Raw genomic sequence first — 18862 nt, 5'->3', positions numbered from 1 at the left:
TGGGACGTCATCAGGGATATGATCAACCCAAGGTGGGTGCCTCGTTAAAACCTAGTTAGGTGGCAAAAACCTAGTGGGAAAAATGCTCCTAATCGTAGGGAAAAAGAGTACATTAAGATCAAGTAAGAATACTTCAGATAATCCCCTTGAGTTTGACACAATTCCAAAGAGAACTAGTAATGTTACAACTCAGAAAGTTTACGCATACCAATTCCATGAACAAGCTTATGAAATGTCGCCTTTGGTAGTGATTTGGTGAAGAGGTCGGCCAGATTATCTTGTGAACGGATTTACGTGACTTCAATCTTCTAATGCTCTTGTTGTTGATGTGAGAAGAAGAATTTTGGTGCAATATACTTGATATTGTATCCTTTGATGTAACCCTTCTTAAGCTGTTCGATGCATGTTGCGTTGTCTTTATAGATTGTCATTGGGATATTAACGATGGGGTAGAGATCATAGGAGCTTTGAATATGGCCTACAATTGCTTTCAACCAAAAGCATTCCCGAGTTGCTTCATGTAAGGTGAGAATTTCAGAATGGTTAGACGAAGTAGCAACTAAGGTCTGTTTAGGTAACCTCCAAGAGATTGCAGTGCCTTTAATGGTAAAGACATAACCCGTTTGAGAACGTGCCTTGTGCGGATCAGATAAATATCATGTGTCGACATAACCAACAAGGCAAAAATCAATTCGAGATAAAGGGGTGCGACATCACTTGAGGATCTGTAAAGATAGAACAAGCCCAAATACACAATGCCCTTAAGGTAATGGAAAATGCCTTTAACACCAGTCTAGTGTTTGTGTGTTGGTGCATTACTGTATCTTGCCAAAAGATTAACATCGAATGAGATGTTGAGTTTAGTGTAAAGCGCATATCGCACTTAGATAAGGAACTTTAAGCTCCAAAATCTCTTCATCATCCTCATTCGGACATAAGGGATATCGTTTTGCATGTAGCGATCGAACGAACATATGAGTACTCAAAGGTTTCGCTTTATCCTTGTTAAAGCGGCGCAACACCTTCTAGGTGTAATTTGTTTGATGTACTAAGATTTCATCCGAACAGTGTTCTATCTTGAGACTAAGACAATATCAAATTTCCTAGATCTTTTATCTTAAATTTCGACTTCACGTGTGCGGTAGTTCTCGCGAGCCATTTAGGAGTTCTAATGAGGTTCATGTCATCGACATAGACTGCAACAATCGCAAAATCGAAATGTGACTTCTTAATGAACACATAAGGGCATAGTTCGTTGTTCACATATCCTTGACTAGTCAAATACTTACTCAGACAGTTATACCAAATTTTTCTAGATTGCTTCAAATCGTAAAGTGAACCCTTCAGCCAAATTGAGAGCGTGTTCTGGGGTTTGGAAATATTTGATCCAGTCAATATAAGTCATTCGAGAACTTTCATATAAATTTTCGTATCAAGATCGCTATAGAGATGCACAGTTACTACGTCCATCAGCTGCATACTCAGTTTTTCGGAAACTACCAAATTGATAAGGTAGTGAAAAGTAATCACATCCATAACGAGTGAATAAGTTTTGTCATAGTCAATCCCGGGGTGTTGTGAGAAGCCTTGCGCAACAAGACAAGCAATTTCGTTCTTCTCATTATGCTTTTGAACGAAAACCTACTTGTAGCCAACAGGTTTCACGTGTGGAAGAGTATGAGTTATAGGTCCAAACACCTTACGTTTCGCAAGAGAATTGAGTTCAACTTGGATTGCTTGTTTCAAGTTTGACCAATCGGTTCTATGTCGACATTCATCAATGGAAGGGGTTTAATGTCATCGCTTAACATAATCTCAATAGCTATTGCATATGTTAATGCATCGTCGACGACCATCTTATTTCTACACCACACATCATCTAAGCTAGCATAGTAAACCGAAATCTCACGATTCTCGGGAGGTGGATTCCTCTCTTCAAGGATGCTTCTGTAATCTAGAATTTCCTCATGAGCTGGATATAATGCGTGAGTGACAGTCAGATGCACGGTAGGCTTTTCAGGTTCCTGTGCCCTGGGTTTCATCTTTCGAGGGTGTGAATCATTTGAACCAAGAGGTCTGCCACGCTTATGTGTAATAGCAGATGATTGGCTAGCCGCTAATGTATGTGGCTCACCAAAGTTGGCGTCTTGAGCCTCCAAGAGGGAAATTTGTCGTACATTTTGTACATTCATCTTTGCAGGCACATTCGCAGCTAGAATATGTTATCTTGTCACTCGCGCTTGCTCGGTGAAAGCATCTAGCATGCTTTGAGCTATACTCTGGAGATTTAATATGCGCTGCACTTTAGTCTTAGACTGAGCGGTATAAAGATCTAAATGAGACAAAGTGAAAGTCATCCAGGATAATTTGCGTCGTTCTTCAAGAATGTTGACGTTCTTATCTCCTCCTAATGATGGGAAAATTGTCTCATAGAAGTGACAATCCACGAAACGATCGGTAAATGGATCGCCTGTCAAATGTTTTAAGTAACGAATGATCGAATGAGAATCATATTCGACATAGATTCCCATCCTTCGCTGATGCCCTATTTTTGTACGTAAGGGCGGTGAAATCAGCACATAGACCGCAAAACCATAAACGCGCAGATGCGATATGTCGGGTTTGTATTTGGTAATCAACTGAAGGGCGCTATATAGTTGGGTCGCAACAGGCCTCAGGTGGACCAACATGGTTGCGTGCAATATTGCATGGCCCCAAGCAATCGGGAGTTTAGTACGTATGACTAACGATCAAGCAGTCATTTGTAAACGCTAATGAATGCCTCTGCCAGGGCGTTTTGGGTGTGAACATGGGGTACTAGATTTTCAACTTCAACCCCAACCGACATGCAATAGTCATCAAAATTTTTAGATGTGAATTCTCCAACATTATCCAATCAAATAAATTTGATTGGATAATCAGGGTGGTGATCCCTGAACTTGTTAACCTGAGCCAACAGTTTGGAGAATGTAGCGTTCCTTGTGGACAACAAGAACACGTGTGACCAACGTGTGGAGGCATCAACCAAAACCATAAAATATCTAAATGGTCCGCATGGAGGGTGAATTAGTCCACAAATGTCCCCTTGAATCATTTGTAGCAAAATAAGAGGATTCGAATGAATCTTGTCATAAGAAGGCTTAATAATAAGCTTTCCCATAGAACATGTTTGACATGCGATTCCTTGAATCGAACCTAAACTTTGGGTTAATGGATGCCTGTGTGATGATTTGAGGATACGACGCATCGTTGTTCGTCCATGGTGTTTTAAACGATCGTGCCAAAGTGTAATTTCATGAGCAGTCCCAGAGTTAGGGCTGGCCACATAGTGGCCTTCTATGGGGTGTATGATTGTAGTATACATACCACTCGGGATACGCTTTATCTTTTCTAGAATATGTTTCTAGCCATATTTGTAGGAAGTTATGCATATAAATTCAACTTCGTTTTCAACATAGGTTTTAGCGTCGTAATTATTATCTCTAGTATCCTTAAAACTCAACAATGGTCTTCCAGAACGCAGAGAATAAAGTGGATCAATGGTCAAAATTGTACCTGTCACATCCCGACCTGGGCTCCACCACATCCCGAGCTTGACTCCGCCGCAGCACAATATTGTCCGCTTTGGGCCCTGACTACGCCCTCACGGTTTTGTTTCTGGGAACTCAGACGAGAACTTCCCAGTGGTCACCCATCCTGGGAATGCTCTCGCCTGAACTTGCTTAACTTTGGAGTTGCAATGGAACCCGAAGCCAGTGAGTTCCCAAAAGGCCTTGTGCTATATAGAGGTGGGCATGTACATATAAGGCATAGATGATCCTCTCCCTTGGGCGATGTGGGATCTAACAGTACCATTAGACAACATTATACGTGCCTTACCGTATCTTTCAATCAGGTTGGATGGGCCTAAGAGAGTTGTCAGATGTGCATTCTTAGGTATGAAGTTAGTGAAATAGATGCGTTCACGCAAAACGGTGTGTGACTAACTTTCCTACTAGTCATACCTAGAATGAAAATTAATTTGAATCGGTCACATACATAAAAGTTCTTAAAACAAACATCCATTCAAAATAATTTTAAGTATTAAAGGATGGTAGTTAATTAAAAATTTAATATCCAAAAACAAATCACCAACAAATAATCCAAACATAAAGGATGTTCAAAATTAAACCAAAAAAAACAAGGGGGTTGCCCACTAGGTGGAATTCGGCCCCAATGTCTAAATTTCAACTACAAAAATAGTTTATGTCTAAGATTCTAATCTTCCATAGGGGTAATAGCCTCTTGAAAGTCAGAAACCTCCATCTTGGTACTCTTTGGTTCATCCACTTGCACGAAGTTTGATTCAAACTTCTTACGACGAGAATGACATTCAGCTACAACCTTCTGGAGAGCTCAGCAAACACAAGACCAATGATCATTTGAACCACATCGATAACACATATCTGCATTCATGGTTTCAGGTGCTTTGCCCTTATTCTTGAAGTTTGAGGCCTTGGGAATGAGGTTAGGGCGCTTCTAGGCTTTGTTTCCTCCTTTAAATGGGCTTTGGCTTTGTTAACCTTGACAAGGTGGCTTTTGGCCACCCCTACCACGCCTATTATGGTGTTTTGTGCGTTTGTTTATGCTATAATATGCTTTAGGCACATCAGTCGCCCTAGTAGGTCGAGCTTGCTGATTCTTCATCAACAACTAATTCTGCTTTTTAGCGAGAAGTAAAACAGAGATCAATATATGAGAACTTAGTGAACTTATGAGCTCTATATTGTTACTGCATGACAATAACAATATTAGTAATAGAGAAGGTCGAATAGTTCTTCTCCAGGAAATCTTCTTCGGTTAAAGTTTCATTACAAAAATTGAGAAATGATCGGATTCAACAAACTTTAGAATTATATTTATTAATAGACTTAAAGTCTTGGAAGCGCAAATGCTACCAATCATGTCTTACTTCAGGTAAGAAGATGTCCTTTTGGTGATCAAAACAATCAGCCAAAGTGACCTAGAGTACTCGTGGATCATCTTCAACAAGGTACTCGGTTTGCAATGCTCCATGAATATGTCTTCGAATGAAGATCATGACAATGGCTTTCTCAGCTTCGCCAACTGGGTTGTCCGTCTCATCTTCAATGGCGGGACATAAATTCTTTGTAGTGAGGTGGAGCTTCACATTTTGGACCCACCTCCAAAGAGGTAAAGTTGAGTTTATTCAAATTTGACATGTTCCTATCACAAAATAAAGGACAAGATGTGATTAGTGTAATGGAGAAAGAAAATCAATCCATTCACATATGAGTAGAACATTCAGGTTCTAATAGACATGTATTTGTTTAAATTCGCATGAAAAAAACTTTGGGTTTTCATGGGTGATGTTTTTAAGGAAAACTTCATGTTTTCAAACAAGACATGTTTCTTGAAACTTCAGGTTCATATGTTCCTGCAGACAAACACAAATATATATACAGAAATATGCAACAAGAAAATATGCAAATAGAACTTCAGGTCTATAATTATAATTGAATTAATTATGTGGACTTCGGGCCAAATTTAAAATTTGGGTGAAAAATTATAAAACACATTAGGCCTTAAAAAAGAAGGCAATTAAAACTTGGGGCCCAAAAACTTGGACCAAAGCCCATTGGTGGGCTGAATAAATTTGTCTGTGAGGTTTAGGCCCAAAGAAATTGGATTGGGTAGGTTACGACCTATCATGTAGGCGGGTTGAGTATCGCAGAAAAATGGGCTGCAAGTGTAAGCCCAAGGGTAGAGGCCCAAACAATCTACTTCGGTGGATGAGCTTTAGGTCGTCGGGTCGGTGACCCAAGATCAAGGTTGGGTTGCAGGCCCACCTGTGATGGTGGAGATGCTATTGAAGGCGTCATGTTTTTTGGGTTTCAAAACCAGGAGCCAATGGCTCCAGCTCTATGGTCTTGCGGCTCGGCGTGGCTCAACCATACAAGTTACAGGCCTAGGCTAGCGGCTCGGGTTATGAGTTCGAAGAACCCTAGTAGTTTTCAAGTTTTTTTTCTTTCAATTAATTCAATTCATATTCAATAAATAATTTAATGAATGAACATATATTTGAAGCAATTCATGACAATATCAAATTCACATAATTCAACAACTATGAATATAATGCATATACAATTTATGTAGAATCTAAAATTCGAAAAACGTAAAGTTGGGTCATGTATTATGGTGAATATTTATGCTATCAGGGCTGCAAAAATATCGAGATAAAAACCGTTATTTTGGAAAAACTTGATTGCGTGATGATACTACTTCCACATCAGATTCCTAGGCGCAGTGGTAGGAGCGTGCTGATAACGTGTTGTAGCCTATTTTGTCTGACAAGGAAAGGGGGCTGACGGCAGAAAGAGAGAGAGATTGGAGAGAGATGTGTTTGTAGGGTTGTGTATAAGAATGTGTAGAAGATGTGCTATCTCCCCTACGCAGTACGTTTGTTTATAGTAATAAGAGAGATAAGAAATCCTTCTTGTTTGAGGAATACAAGTCCATATAGAAAAAAAATAACTAGAATCAAATCTAATTTAAGATTTACACAACCACACTTAAATAAGAAGTTTATAACAGAAAACAAATATTCTTTTTAAAAGAAAAAAGAGCAACGAGAAGTGGAAAAAAAAAGGAAGTAAATAAAAAGGAACCAGAACCAAAACCAAAACCAAAACCAAAACAGAAGACACAAAAGAGGAAAGCCCAAGGGTGGCCCTCGAAACACTGAAACATCGACCTCTCTCTCCCTCTTGCTCTTGCTCCACACTACGAAAACCTAACTTCGAAATTCGAATTGGGAAAATTCACCAGCTTTCCTGCCCTACTGCTCTTCGTCTTTGTCAATTCAAGGTAACAATTCCTCGTTTAGCTTTGTTTTTTCCTTCTTTTCTGTTTCCACAATTCAATTGGATCCCATGAATCGTAGTATTTGATCCCTGTTTATTGTTTAAGCTAATTGTATGAAATTTAGGGTTGATTGCTACTTTACGCAAACTAAATATCGGGTCTTTTCTGTTTCGATTAGAAAAGTAATTGACTTTGGCGGAACTTGTGTGTGTATCTCTTTCCTTTTCCCTTCGCTAATTGGAAAAATTAGGGGTTTTTTTTATAGTGCCCGAGTGATTATCAGCCATATATAATGACATAACTTATATCCTTATGTGGGTTTTAATTTATTTATTACTAGTACAAAAAATTAATGAAAATTTTAGAAGTATTTTTATCTTTTTAATCTGGTTGTTTATTGAATGAGGTGACAATGTACTAGTACACGGTTTCTTTAATGGGTTGTTTATTTTTATTTTTTATTTCTGGGTACATGTAGGTCTCTGTAAAGCTTAAGAGAATATTAGTGATAAGGAATTTATGTATAATTCTGTTGTGTAGTAATTATTTGGTTTTCTTTTGCATTTTCTGAAAGTAAATGGTTATTTTGATCCTGGAAGTGGATGAATAGTTAAGTTTGATCCTGGAAATTTGTTTTCCATATAATTTGGTTTGCTTTTGAAATCCAAAACACAAGTAATGCTAATAAACAAAACTTGGAAGAATAATACCATTGAGATGCCTCCTACTTTATGAAAAAGTTACACGTGTTCAGATCTTGCCTTTTCTTTATTAAAGTTTGTGATACTATTACGATACTTTTCCTGACTTATGATGATGATCTGTTGGCAGGAAGATTCTGTAATTTGTGATTTAGTCTTCACAGTTTCAGCACTGAACTGAATGAACTGTCTATGTCATTTATGTTAAGTGGTGAACAGAGTATATATGGCTTCTTTCTTGTCTGGTGATTCCTCTAATTATGGAATGAGTGAAGGTGGTTCCTATAAACACACTCATGACATACCAGACGAAGGAGCCAATTGGTACTTTTCCAGGAAGGAAATTGAAGAAAACTCTCCATCTAAACGAGATGGCATTGACTTAAAAAAAGAGGCATATTTGCGCAAGTCATATTGTACTTTTTTACAAGACCTGGGGATGAGACTTAAAGTGTGAGCAAGCCTTATCCATAAATTTCATTTCCCTCACTTTTTATCTTCAAACTAATAGTGTTACTGTTGTTTGATTGTCATTCTATGTTTTTATGTAAACCATTGTGCATCTCCCTTTATTATACCCTGTTGAGAGGGAATTGCTAAGGGTCTAGCTTTGGGTGTGGATGAGAACTATGCTGTTTCAGTGCCTGAATAATATTTATATCATACAATGTTAATTAACCGGACAAAGTCAGTAATTATGTTTTCTGACACCTGGCGGAAGGTTATTATATTCTGTATATGTAGTATGTACATACGAAAAATTAGGTAGGATTTAAAGGGCTAGTTATCAGCACTGAATATTTCTATACCTATCACTAGTTTCCTTACAAAATGCTTTTTAACTTCTAAAACAAAAATATTGAATTCAATCTTACTCAATATTTCCGTATTGAACTTTACGAGCATGTTCGTTATTGGAACTGAGTATCATTGGAGTTCTCCTACTGAATGGTAGATTTAATACCATTTTCTTTTGTGACTTAAATTCTACCACGTAATTTATGATAATAATTTCTGATCCTGAACATTTTCTTATGCAGACCACAGGTAACAATTGCGACGGCCATAATTTTCTGCCACCGATTCTTCCTTTGCCAATCCCATGCAAAGAATGATAGATGGGTGAGTATGAGCAGCCTTGATGGTCCCCAACCCCTACAGTTTCTTATATCTAAGTACAGTTTCTTATATCTAAGTTATCTTTAAACTTATATGTAATGCATTGTGTGCCTGTTTCATAATTCACACACTAACATGTGGCCCACACACACTAACACACCCACAGAGGCCCCTTAAAGCATCTCGTCTGTCAGGATTTGAGAGGCTGTTCAAACAGCCCCTCACAAGTCATATTCTGTAAAATAGGGTCCTTTTGATGTTGTGTGTGTGTGCGTGTGTGTGTAGCAGTCACAAGTGTTTGTGGTACCCAATGAGGAAGTAAGATGTTTATCCCCACATATATTCTTACTGGTAGTCATTTGTGAGTGACTCAAAAGAATGAAAACCTGAGTCGGCTTGGAATTATGCTTTTCATATTTCTGGGATTTTCTTATGTTGGGTATTGCTATAATTCCTGAAAGTACTTGACATGAACAGCAAGGTTTATGGTCTTACTTAAACATCTGACTTTAGGTCATATTCTAAGTTGAAATGCACAAAGTTCTCATCTAACAAGTAATAGGAAAATGACTTCTAATATCGAAAAAAGGGAAGTTTTTTTTACTTCACTAAATTCTGTTATACTGTTATGCAGACCATCGCAACGGTGTGTATGTTTCTCGCTGGGAAGGTTGAAGAAACTCCCAGGCCGCTGAAAGATGTTATTCTTGTCTCATATGAAATTATTTATAAAAAGGATCCTGCAGCAGTTCATAGAATCAAGCAAAAGGTAGTTATCAACTTATCACTCTAGTTCTTGTACCTACCATTACTCTACTTTATCAATCAAAAACATTTATTTGATGTTTCTGATTTTACTTGTTTAGGGCTTCATTGTTTTTATATATAATCCTGATATGTGAATCATTATTCTTCTTCTTTATCATTTCCCCCAAGTTCGCAGCTGCTGACTATCAGCCCTCAGGTTATACAATATCCAAGTGCCTACTTACCTCTATAGGTTAAGTACAAAGACTCTGCATACCCATGTTGCAATAGTAATGTGGAGTCAGCTGCTAAATCACCTAGATTGAAAATCAACTTGCTTTTCCTCCCGTCTACTTCTCACCTCCACATTGCTTTTCCATTTTCTTAATATTTCTTTTATCCTAAGAACATACTTTTGGATGTTCCCCAGATATGCGCACTCTATCCAAATTCAATATTTAGTTTATTGTTTGTTTTGTAATGCAATTACGTTTCTATTATTCTTTGTAACAGTTTAGGTTATTCATACATTTGCAACGATCATGCAGGAAGTATATGAACAGCAGAAAGAATTAATTTTACTCGGAGAGAGGGTTGTTCTTGGAACCCTTGCTTTTGATTTTAATGTACACCATCCATATAAACCCCTGGTTGAGGCAATAAAGAAATTCAAAGTAGCTCAAAATGCCCTTGCCCAAGTTGCATGGAATTTTGTAAATGATGGGTATGGATCTCTTAGTTCATTTGTCGTTCTTGTTCTTGGCCTTTCTTCAGTTTCTTCTTGCTTGAACTTGGAATGTGGCATGCAGACTTCGGACATCACTTTGCTTGCAATTTAAGCCCCACCACATTGCGGCTGGTGCCATTTTTCTTGCTGCTAAGTTCCTCAAAGTAAAGCTTCCATCCGATGGCGAGAAGGTCTGGTGGCAAGAGTTTGATGTCACCCCACGCCAATTGGAGGGTGGGTGTCCTTGTTTTATTTCAATTACTGATGCTACAGAGCAATCAAAATTGTCCTTTGCCATCCTCTTTTTCTTCATCTGATGAATATACTCCATCACTCTTCACTCTTCCATTACTTCTGGCCCTTTTATTCTTTGTGTCAATCAGTGTCAAACCAATCAATAAGACAGAGAAATGTTTCGGAGAGTAGTGAATTCTCTCCTTCTCTCCCCACCTCCTACCTTTGTAAAATTCTTTTGATCATGTCTAAATTATTAATTAGGATTCTTTTTGAATATGGTGGTATGAGTTTTATTATGCTGATACGAGTTCTAATTGACAATTATTTCTGCAGAGGTTAGCAATCAAATGCTGGAACTATATGAACAAAATCGGTTACTGCCTTCCAATGACGTTGAAGGAAGTTCAGTGAGTGGTGCTATTCATCAGGCTTCTGCAAAACCTACGACCAGCAATGATGAACAGGCAACAGGCAACAGTCATTTGCAGGCTGGAGTTACAAGACCTGGGACCTCAAAGCTAGCATCGAGGCAAGGGTCTGAGCAGTCATATGCTGAGAATGGTGGACCTGCTAGAACAACCCAAAGTCAAAATAATGACAACAGAAATGCTGAATTGAAAAGTGCCGCAGAGCAGAATATCGATGCTGAACTTCAACCCCCTGAAGCTCCACCGCACCAGGAGAAGGTGGGTGAAGCTCATGTATCAAGGTTTGTATCAGAGGAACATAGTGAAGATGGTCAAGAAAGAGAGAGCAATATCGGGAAAGGTGAAACAAGGGAAGGACGGGAACCAAAGGATAAACATTTTGGCCGAAATCTGGATAATAGGCAAAGTGCACACGGCCGATCACCTCAGGAAGCTATAAAAAAAATTGACAAGGACAAGGTAAGGGCAGCACTTGAGAAACGAAGGAAAGCTGTTGCTGATGTTACTCGAAAGACAGATTTTCTGGATGAGGATGATTTGATTGAGAAAGAACTGGAAGATGGTATTGAACTGGCTTCAGGGAGTGAGAAAAACAAGCGGGACCGGAGGCAAAGCTGGCCGAAGCCCTCGAATAGACCAGAACATGGAGATGGACCACATTTAAACAATATAGAAGAAGGTGAGGTATCGGCACTTGATTCAGGACAAGTATTTCATTCACCCAAGTCAAGCAGTCGCAAGAGAAAGGCAGGAAGCCCGCCAGATGATCACCGTAATCACTGCAATCACAGTGATTATACAGATGATCGTAACAGAGTGGGCCGGTTTGGACACACAGAAAGAGATAACAAAAGGCATTCACAGGAGAATCATGTGTGAAGTTGTACTTCATGTCCGCTGCTTGCCCCGAGGATTTGATTCAATTCTCAATTTCTGTTCACGTCCAAGATTATCGCAATTTCTTTGGTGATGATCATGGGAGATCGTTTGATGTTTTTGACCTACTTCCCTCGGCCGTTCAGCAATATCGAAGAGGCTGATCTAAGCCCCAAAAGGACTCTAGCTAAAAGGTTCCCTTTGAATCTCATGTCTTACTAAACAGGTTTGGATGTAAACTCTGTACCATAGGTTAGATGATGCTAATTTTATTGTAGAGTCATAGCAGTAAAAGTAAGAGAAGAAACCCTTTTGGATATTCTGTCTAAACAGTTCAGTTGTTATATCTATTGAAACTCCTGTCACTGGAATTGAATGAATATTTGTTCTTTTGCTATTTTACAGTTCAACGTTATTTTTCTGCTCAAACTTGGTAAACGAGAGCCGTTATTTGCACTTCAAAAAGTTATTTGCACTCCACTCCCCTGAATACAAAATAAAGGAAGCGCGAGATGATTTTTACGGTGCTAATAATTATTCCCCGTTTAATTCTAAATAGCGGGGATTAAAAATTTAATACCAAACACCGTTTCCTTTCTCTGTAAAAAAAGTTTATGGTATTTCATTCTTCCCCCGTGATTTGATTCAAAAGTTCAGGCACAGACCTAAATCCCAACTCCAAAATTTTTATAACTTGTTTGGTAGAAAAGTACACTGCTACAAATGGAAAAACACGTCTGAAGCAACATTCGGAGGTTAAAATTATACATCTCGTGCCATTTCTCGGGATCAAGATGTCATTATCGCCTTCTATGTTCTCTTTCCCTTGTACCTCTATGGGCATCAACATCTGCACTTCTTTTCTTATGGACTCGGTCGTCTCTCTTGTCTCGACGTTCACCATCTACATGTCTCTTTTTATAGTCTGTTTCATCCCTCCTCTCTACACTGCTCTTTCTATAATCTCCACTGTCACTACTCCGTCCCGCTAGTCTATCACTATCTGCACTCCTCTTTCTGTAATTTACGCCACCCCTCTCACCATCATCTGCATATCTCTTTCCACTCTCCCGCTGATCGACCTTATTATCTATGTTTCTCTGCCTCTCCTTGTGATTCTCTCTATCACTGTCTGTACTCCTCTTTCTGTAATCTTTATCACCCCTCCTGTCTGCATAGATACCATCATCTGCATCTCTCTTTCTGCTCTCACGCTGATCTGCCTTGTCATCTGTGTCTCTTTGTCCGTCCTTATGCCTATCTCTATCCCTTCCCTCTTCAAGACGATCTTGACCACTTCTACTTCCACTGGATCGATTTGCTTTACCGTCTCGACTTGAATCCTCTCTGTACCCTCTACTTCTGTCACTGTGCCTATCCCTATAACTTGAGTCTTTGTTTTCTCGATCCCTATGCCTCGGTTCCTCGGAACTCCGCCTATTCATCCTTTGTTTCTCGACTCCGCCGTCATTATTGTGACCTTGACTTCTCTTTTCTTGCCTTGGAATTTCCGGAGTGTCTCCATCAAATACCATATCATAACTACAAGAATCATTTCATATCAGAAATATATTTATATAAAACGTGTGTTTGATGTGTGTGTGTGTGTGTGTGTGTGTGTGAGAGAGAGAGAGAGAGAGAGAGAGAGAGAGAGAGAGCATGCAAGATTACCAACCTAGAGTTCTTGCCGCCACCACGCTGTCCATTATCATCCTTCAATATGTACTTTTGAGGTTGTTGTGTGTTGGCAGGATCACCAGTGCAATCCTTGGCAATGTGATCAAGTGCACCACATTTGAAGCACCCTTTGCCTACAGCCACAAAAAATAAAACTTGATTAACTCCATCGTATTCAAACTAGAGGATAAAAAATTCAATACAATTTCAAATACAGGACACCTTTTTGACGATAAATCCAGGAATTTTACTAAAACCAATGATAATGTAGCAAATTCTTTCCAACAAAAAGACATCCAAGGAATTTGCTAAAACATTTATTTTATCCAATTTCCTCTTTAATTTACCGTATTTTAATTCTTTTATTCATAAAATCATGACCAGAAACCCAACTCCAAACCATCTAGGCGCATTGGAGCATATAAGCTTATCTACTTTGATCTGTCAGCAGAGTAACTGTTACTCACTCAGGTAGTTATAAAACAAATATAAGTTGCATGAAACTTACCCCTTTAAAACGATGATTGATCCAAGATATTACCAACTCATTTCAAATTTAGAAGTTTACATAATTTTGTTTTGTATTTTACCGCTAACAACTAGGCTGATACATTGCACTTTACTAAGAATGAAACAACTTCTGGATATGGACCCCGAAGGATATTCCATCATGCAAGAAAACACACTTGAGCAACCTATTACAGATATGTCACTTCTACAATCGATTTTTCACAACTATGACATACGAATTTAATGCTATTTATTTCACAGCACAACAAACAAGTCCATATGTTGGCTAAGTTGATTTTCATAGGTCCACTTCAATTTTGCCACAGGCAGGCCTAACTGATTATGATAATCATAAAAATAAAAAAAGAACGAGAGAACAATAGCACATACTGAACAGAAAAAACAATAGCATACAGAAAGATGTACAAAACATTCCTATGAATAGCAGGTGATTAAACAAGCTTCATCTGAGCACACATTGAAAAAATGTACAAAAAGAAACCAAGCATATATGTTTTCCGCGTGCTTCAAAATCTATACCTTTGCCCTTTTGATCTTTGCGCCTGTACTGGGACCACAGTTTTGCAACACTTTGACTAAAATCCACGTGTATTCTCCGGTCATCAATCAAAGCATTATCCATCTACCAAAAAGAAGTCATATACGACGAGAAAAGCAAAATGGTTTCATACATAGCATATATTCAAATAATTGCACTCTATTTTTTAAAGGAACTGCATCCATATGAGAAGCCAAAAATATTCAGCAGGATTCACATAAGCTCTGCAACAAGAATCTTTGCAATCCTAACTTGAAAGGACTATCTGAGCGTGCCTTAAAAATACACGTGGAAATGCAACAGAAAGGATTTTAAATCTATAGAGCAAAACAGAAAAATGTCAAGGGGTTTGTTGGTAGGGCAACAAAGTTTGTCTTTTCCCCATGATCATAACTACAAGATTTCAATCATAATGAACTCTATAAAAGTTGTTACTTACTACAGCTAAGAACTAAAATAAGAATCAAATGGCTGGAGCATCAACTAGGATTGCCTGGCATGGAAGCAGGAAATGTATATTAGATCACAGTACCTTAAAATATGCTTGTTCGCATGCTTCTCTGGTCTCAAATTCTGGCATTACAAATGTCATAGTGATTAGGTTTTGTCCTCAGAAAAGTGAATATTCATTCAAAACCTTTAAAAGGAGATTAAATAGAAAGAACATAAGCAGGACAAAGAGCGTTATAGTACTTAAGGTTTATGGTCGAGCATTAAATTGTGAACAGAATTTAAAAGGACAGAAATTTTGGTTGGAACTCATCAAACAAAGGTGCTAAAACCCTACATTCTCCAGCATAACAGTTAAGAGATCGTGTATTTCCTACTACAAACAGAAAAATAAGGAATCAAATATAATATACTCACCTATGAATGCATAGCATAAGCTATCGCCAGTCTTGAAATCACGGATTATATCAGCCCTGCCATCATTCACATATCATTACATACACACCTTTACAATCCATAACCCACCAACCCCAAAGCCTACTCATAATTAACAAACAAGATCAATACTTACGCTTGAACAGTTCCAAAACGCGAAAAAATTGTGTGCAAGTCCTCATCCTGCATAGAAAGTACCAGAGCAAAAATTATACGCACCACTCCACATGTTAAAACTATGAAAGAGGAATCTGGGAAAAGAAGAGAGCTACTTACTTCAGTGACTGGATTCAATTTACAAACAAAGAGAACATTGTCGGGAGGTTTTATCTCAACATCAGGAATATCCCCAATCTGTTATACAGATATGGCAAAAGAGGATTAACATGTGATTGCACAACAGCACACTCTGAAACTAGAAGAATGGGATTATGATTGAGGTGCTTACACTCTCAAGTACAACCGCACTGGAATGTGCGTCTTTGGCACGAAGACGCTCTTCAAGTTCTAGTGGACTTAGTTGTTCATCCAGAGGAACCCAGTCATCTTCAAGCCGCACATTATCATCAACCTAGTCAGGAGGGAGATGAGTAAGACCATTGTTAATTTTTTAATGTATATTAATGGTTAGCTTGTATCCAATAGATATGGAATAACAATGGAAATTAGTCACTACCTCGTCCTTTGGTTTTCCTTCAGGGGAAGCGTCGGGAATTAACTCAGCTAGTTGTGAAGGATCATCAAAAGGATCATCCAATATGTAAGTATGTTTGATTCTGCTAACACAAATAAATATGACAGTGTCAATCTAGCTTGAGACAAGCAGGATGTGAAAAATATATGCAAGAAAAAACAGGAACTGACCGGATATTCTTATAGGGTCTGTTGTTCTCATCCACATAAGCCTCATTGATCCTTGTCAATGTCTCAAACCCCTCTGCTATCTCACCAAAAATCTGCAATAACATACATTCCTTGAGTAATGCCGGACATCAAACAAAAAACAAAAGAGAAAAATCCCCACTAGCAGAAGGCAGGGGAGAAGACATAGCTTGGCTTATACTTGAAATTACCAAACCAAAAAGACTATAATTATCCATTTTCTTTTGGGTTATTTAGGGGTAGAAAAACTAAATAATCACCAGACATGCATACACCATCTGCTTACTTATTTTATTGGAAGATGGTATCTACTATCATAGATATATCTAATACACCCTATATAAACGCACAAGGAAGGATAATCATGTAAGCCCATCAATCAGAGAGAGGACTATTGCACAGGAAAAATCGTATACTCACATATGAAACACAAACTCATAAGCACCTATGCACTGGAAGGTGATAAAAAATTTCAATTCTCCAAATTAAGTGAGTGCATCAGTTAATTGACATCCCTCTCCTACTACCCGGCATTTATCAACCAGATGTAGCAACTAAGAAATATTGCTAATTTTTTTTATACATTATATTCTTGAAGACATTTAGACTGGAAAAACTATCGTATATGCCATATAGTTGACAAAGTTGGGTAAACAAAATTCCAAGACATACAGTTAGTAAACGATTGGTAGATGGGACTGGAGACTTACTGTGTGCCTTCCATCAAGATAGTCTAGATCATCACGCAATGTCAAGTAGAACTGGAAAAAAAAAAAAAGTAGTCAGTGCATCACCACAATGTTATTGAAAATGAAAATTCACCATCCAAAAAGCATAAGTTTTAAAAAATACACAACTCAACTAAATGAAACCTTATTCTCAATAAGATTAATGCAGGGAAAACAAACTTATACCAGAAAAGCATTAATCTTATACCTGAGAAGCATTGAGATTCTCTCCCGCACTAGCCATTGCAACCGTGCCTGTCTTAGAATGCTTCAAATCAAGATGAATCTCATCGTTGAAAAAGCGCGCCTGATCACCATATAAAAATCTGAAGGTAGATCATGGTGCAAGGTGAGTTCAAGTGTAGACAGAAGAGAAAAACATTTAAATATTTCAGCATAACTAAAAGATTCTACGTGAGATATGCATAGCACGAAACAGAGTGTGCAGATTCCTTACTTGTAGACGGAATCGCCACCAGAACCTGTTCCAGTTGGGTCACCAGTCTGTGCAGTAAAATCCTTCTGAACCGTGTGAAAAAGACATCCATTATAATACTTTATCCTGAATCAATATATAGGTTAAATAAAAGAGGCAAAAAATAGTAATGAGATGATATTCTAAAATAGAAATAAAAACTACAAAACCACTGATTCATAATTTCTAAATAAAAATTCAATTCCGAAGAATCATAACAATGGTGCACCAAAAATTCTGAGGCAAGTAAGATACTTTATGAAATCAACAAATATCTGTGAAAATGTGTAAGCAATTCACATTATAACCTAGTAATTGAACATGGCCGAGTAGTAGAATCTCAAAACTCAACAAATATCGGAAAATCCTCAACAAAAAAAAAAAAAAAAAAAAAAAAAAAAAAAAAAAAAAAAATCAACATTAACCCACTTTTACTTTCTCAAAGCTCATATATCCATAGCTGAAGTAAAAAAGATTGTTGATTGCTCAAAAAAATATGAAATTTGACCCAATAAAAAGGAAACTCAGGCCATAACTATTAATTTATTTGCAAAGCTTCTTAGTTTTTAGCTGAAATAACAAAGACATGCCCTTAATCAACACAATATAAACTAAAAAAAAAATTTAACACGATTAATTAGATGGTAATCAAGAGTGCAGATAGACTTACTTGCAGAGCTTCAAGAAGTTTTTACAAGTCAGAGGGCACTTGTCTGTATGCAAATCCACAACTATCTCTCCTAAGCTTGTCACTATAAGCACTGACATGGTCTCTTACTGCATTCAACCAAACTTTTCAATCCGTGTTTTTCGATAACAATTGAAGCTAAAGCTGAAAACCTACTGATGCAAATCACACTACATATAGCCGAAAAATTCAAATTGGGCCAAATTTAATCCGAAACTTACGCTTTCGATAATTAATTTCCTAATATGTTTTCAATTTTTCAGTCTAGAACAGAAATTGAGCACTTACATATCGAAAGCAAACCCGAAAAAATTCATTACCTTGATATTAGATTGAAACTCTAACAACCCAATATTGCATTACAATTAAAAAAAACCTCAAAAGACTATAGCTTTGACCTCCCACATTGAAAAAAGATCCTTTAAATCGAAAAATAACAGTTGGGTTTTTTACAAACCTTTCGATTTCCTTCGTTGAAGCTGCTGATTGAAGATTGAAGTGCTGTTCCTGTAATCCTTCTGCGATGTAACGACAGAGAAGGAGAAGAAATGAGGAATAAGATAAACCCTAAACCCTCAACAGGTAAACGTCCCAAGCAATTGGAACAGTGAGAGAGAGAGACAGATAGGGGTCTGGGTATAATGTTTGTTTTAATTTGGGGCCAAAATATAAAAAGCTTTATTTAACCCAAATACTATTGGGCCCAGATACTATTAGGCTCAGATACTATTGGGCCCAGATACTATTGGGCTTATGTGT

At 37.8% G+C, this 18862-nt stretch overlaps 2 protein-coding genes across 6 annotated transcripts; one reads left to right on the top strand and one right to left on the bottom strand.

Annotated features, from left to right (window-relative positions):
• The first annotated feature begins 6687 nt into the window (after window positions 1-6687).
• LOC137727630 (cyclin-T1-3-like) lies at window positions 6688-12096 on the top strand. 3 transcript variants are annotated; one of them, XM_088678201.1, is made up of 7 exons: window positions 6688-6867; window positions 7700-8018; window positions 8606-8687; window positions 9319-9453; window positions 9980-10155; window positions 10241-10392; window positions 10729-12096. In XM_088678201.1, exons 2-7 carry the CDS (start codon window positions 7792-7794, stop codon window positions 11700-11702), a joined length of 1746 nt encoding a protein of 581 aa, XP_088534327.1. In that variant the 5' UTR covers window positions 6688-6867; window positions 7700-7791; the 3' UTR covers window positions 11703-12096. The 3 variants fall into 3 exon arrangements, with proteins under 3 accessions (XP_088534327.1, XP_068322554.2, XP_088534328.1); XM_068466453.2 differs by having other exon boundaries at window positions 7696-8018; XM_088678202.1 differs by lacking the exon at window positions 7700-8018.
• A 269-nt stretch (window positions 12097-12365) lies between these two features.
• LOC137729378 (peptidyl-prolyl cis-trans isomerase CYP59) lies at window positions 12366-18759 on the bottom strand. Of its 3 annotated transcripts, none has more exons than XM_088678198.1 (16): window positions 18684-18759; window positions 18561-18621; window positions 18086-18192; window positions 17398-17502; window positions 17149-17266; window positions 16923-16973; window positions 16195-16286; window positions 16007-16106; window positions 15779-15901; window positions 15607-15684; window positions 15467-15513; window positions 15313-15368; window positions 14978-15018; window positions 14427-14529; window positions 13375-13510; window positions 12366-13241 (listed from the first exon to the last, which is right to left on the bottom strand). In XM_088678198.1, exons 3-16 carry the CDS (start codon window positions 18181-18183, stop codon window positions 12500-12502), a joined length of 1890 nt encoding a protein of 629 aa, XP_088534324.1. In that variant the 5' UTR covers window positions 18184-18192; window positions 18561-18621; window positions 18684-18759; the 3' UTR covers window positions 12366-12499. The 3 variants fall into 3 exon arrangements, with proteins under 3 accessions (XP_088534324.1, XP_088534325.1, XP_088534326.1); XM_088678199.1 differs by having other exon boundaries at window positions 13375-13504; window positions 18684-18721; XM_088678200.1 differs by lacking the exons at window positions 18561-18621; window positions 18684-18759 and having other exon boundaries at window positions 17398-17462; window positions 18086-18185.
• Window positions 18760-18862: the final 103 nt, after the last annotated feature.

The sequence above is a fragment of the Pyrus communis genome, chromosome 10, assembly GCF_041283825.1.
Source record: "Pyrus communis isolate YQ-2024b chromosome 10, ASM4128382v1, whole genome shotgun sequence".
Taxonomy (NCBI): Eukaryota; Viridiplantae; Streptophyta; class Magnoliopsida; order Rosales; family Rosaceae; genus Pyrus; species Pyrus communis.
The sequence above is the reverse complement of the archived record's forward strand: the minus strand, read 5'-3'. Positions and strand labels throughout refer to the sequence as shown.

Coding starts and splice junctions, on each gene's coding strand:
- LOC137727630 (XM_088678201.1), top strand. CDS start 7,792: ATGGCTTCTTTCTTGTCTGGTGATTCCTCTAATTATGGAATGAGTGAA. Junction 10,156..10,240: donor TGGAATTTTGTAAATGATGG/GTATGGATCTCT, acceptor TGTGGCATGCAG/ACTTCGGACATCACTTTGCT. Junction 10,393..10,728: donor CACCCCACGCCAATTGGAGG/GTGGGTGTCCTT, acceptor TTATTTCTGCAG/AGGTTAGCAATCAAATGCTG.
- LOC137729378 (XM_088678198.1), bottom strand. CDS start 18,183: ATGTCAGTGCTTATAGTGACAAGCTTAGGAGAGATAGTTGTGGATTTG. Junction 16,107..16,194: donor AGACCCTATAAGAATATCCG/GTCAGTTCCTGT, acceptor TTGTGTTAGCAG/AATCAAACATACTTACATAT. Junction 15,685..15,778: donor GTGCGGTTGTACTTGAGAGT/GTAAGCACCTCA, acceptor TCTGTATAACAG/ATTGGGGATATTCCTGATGT.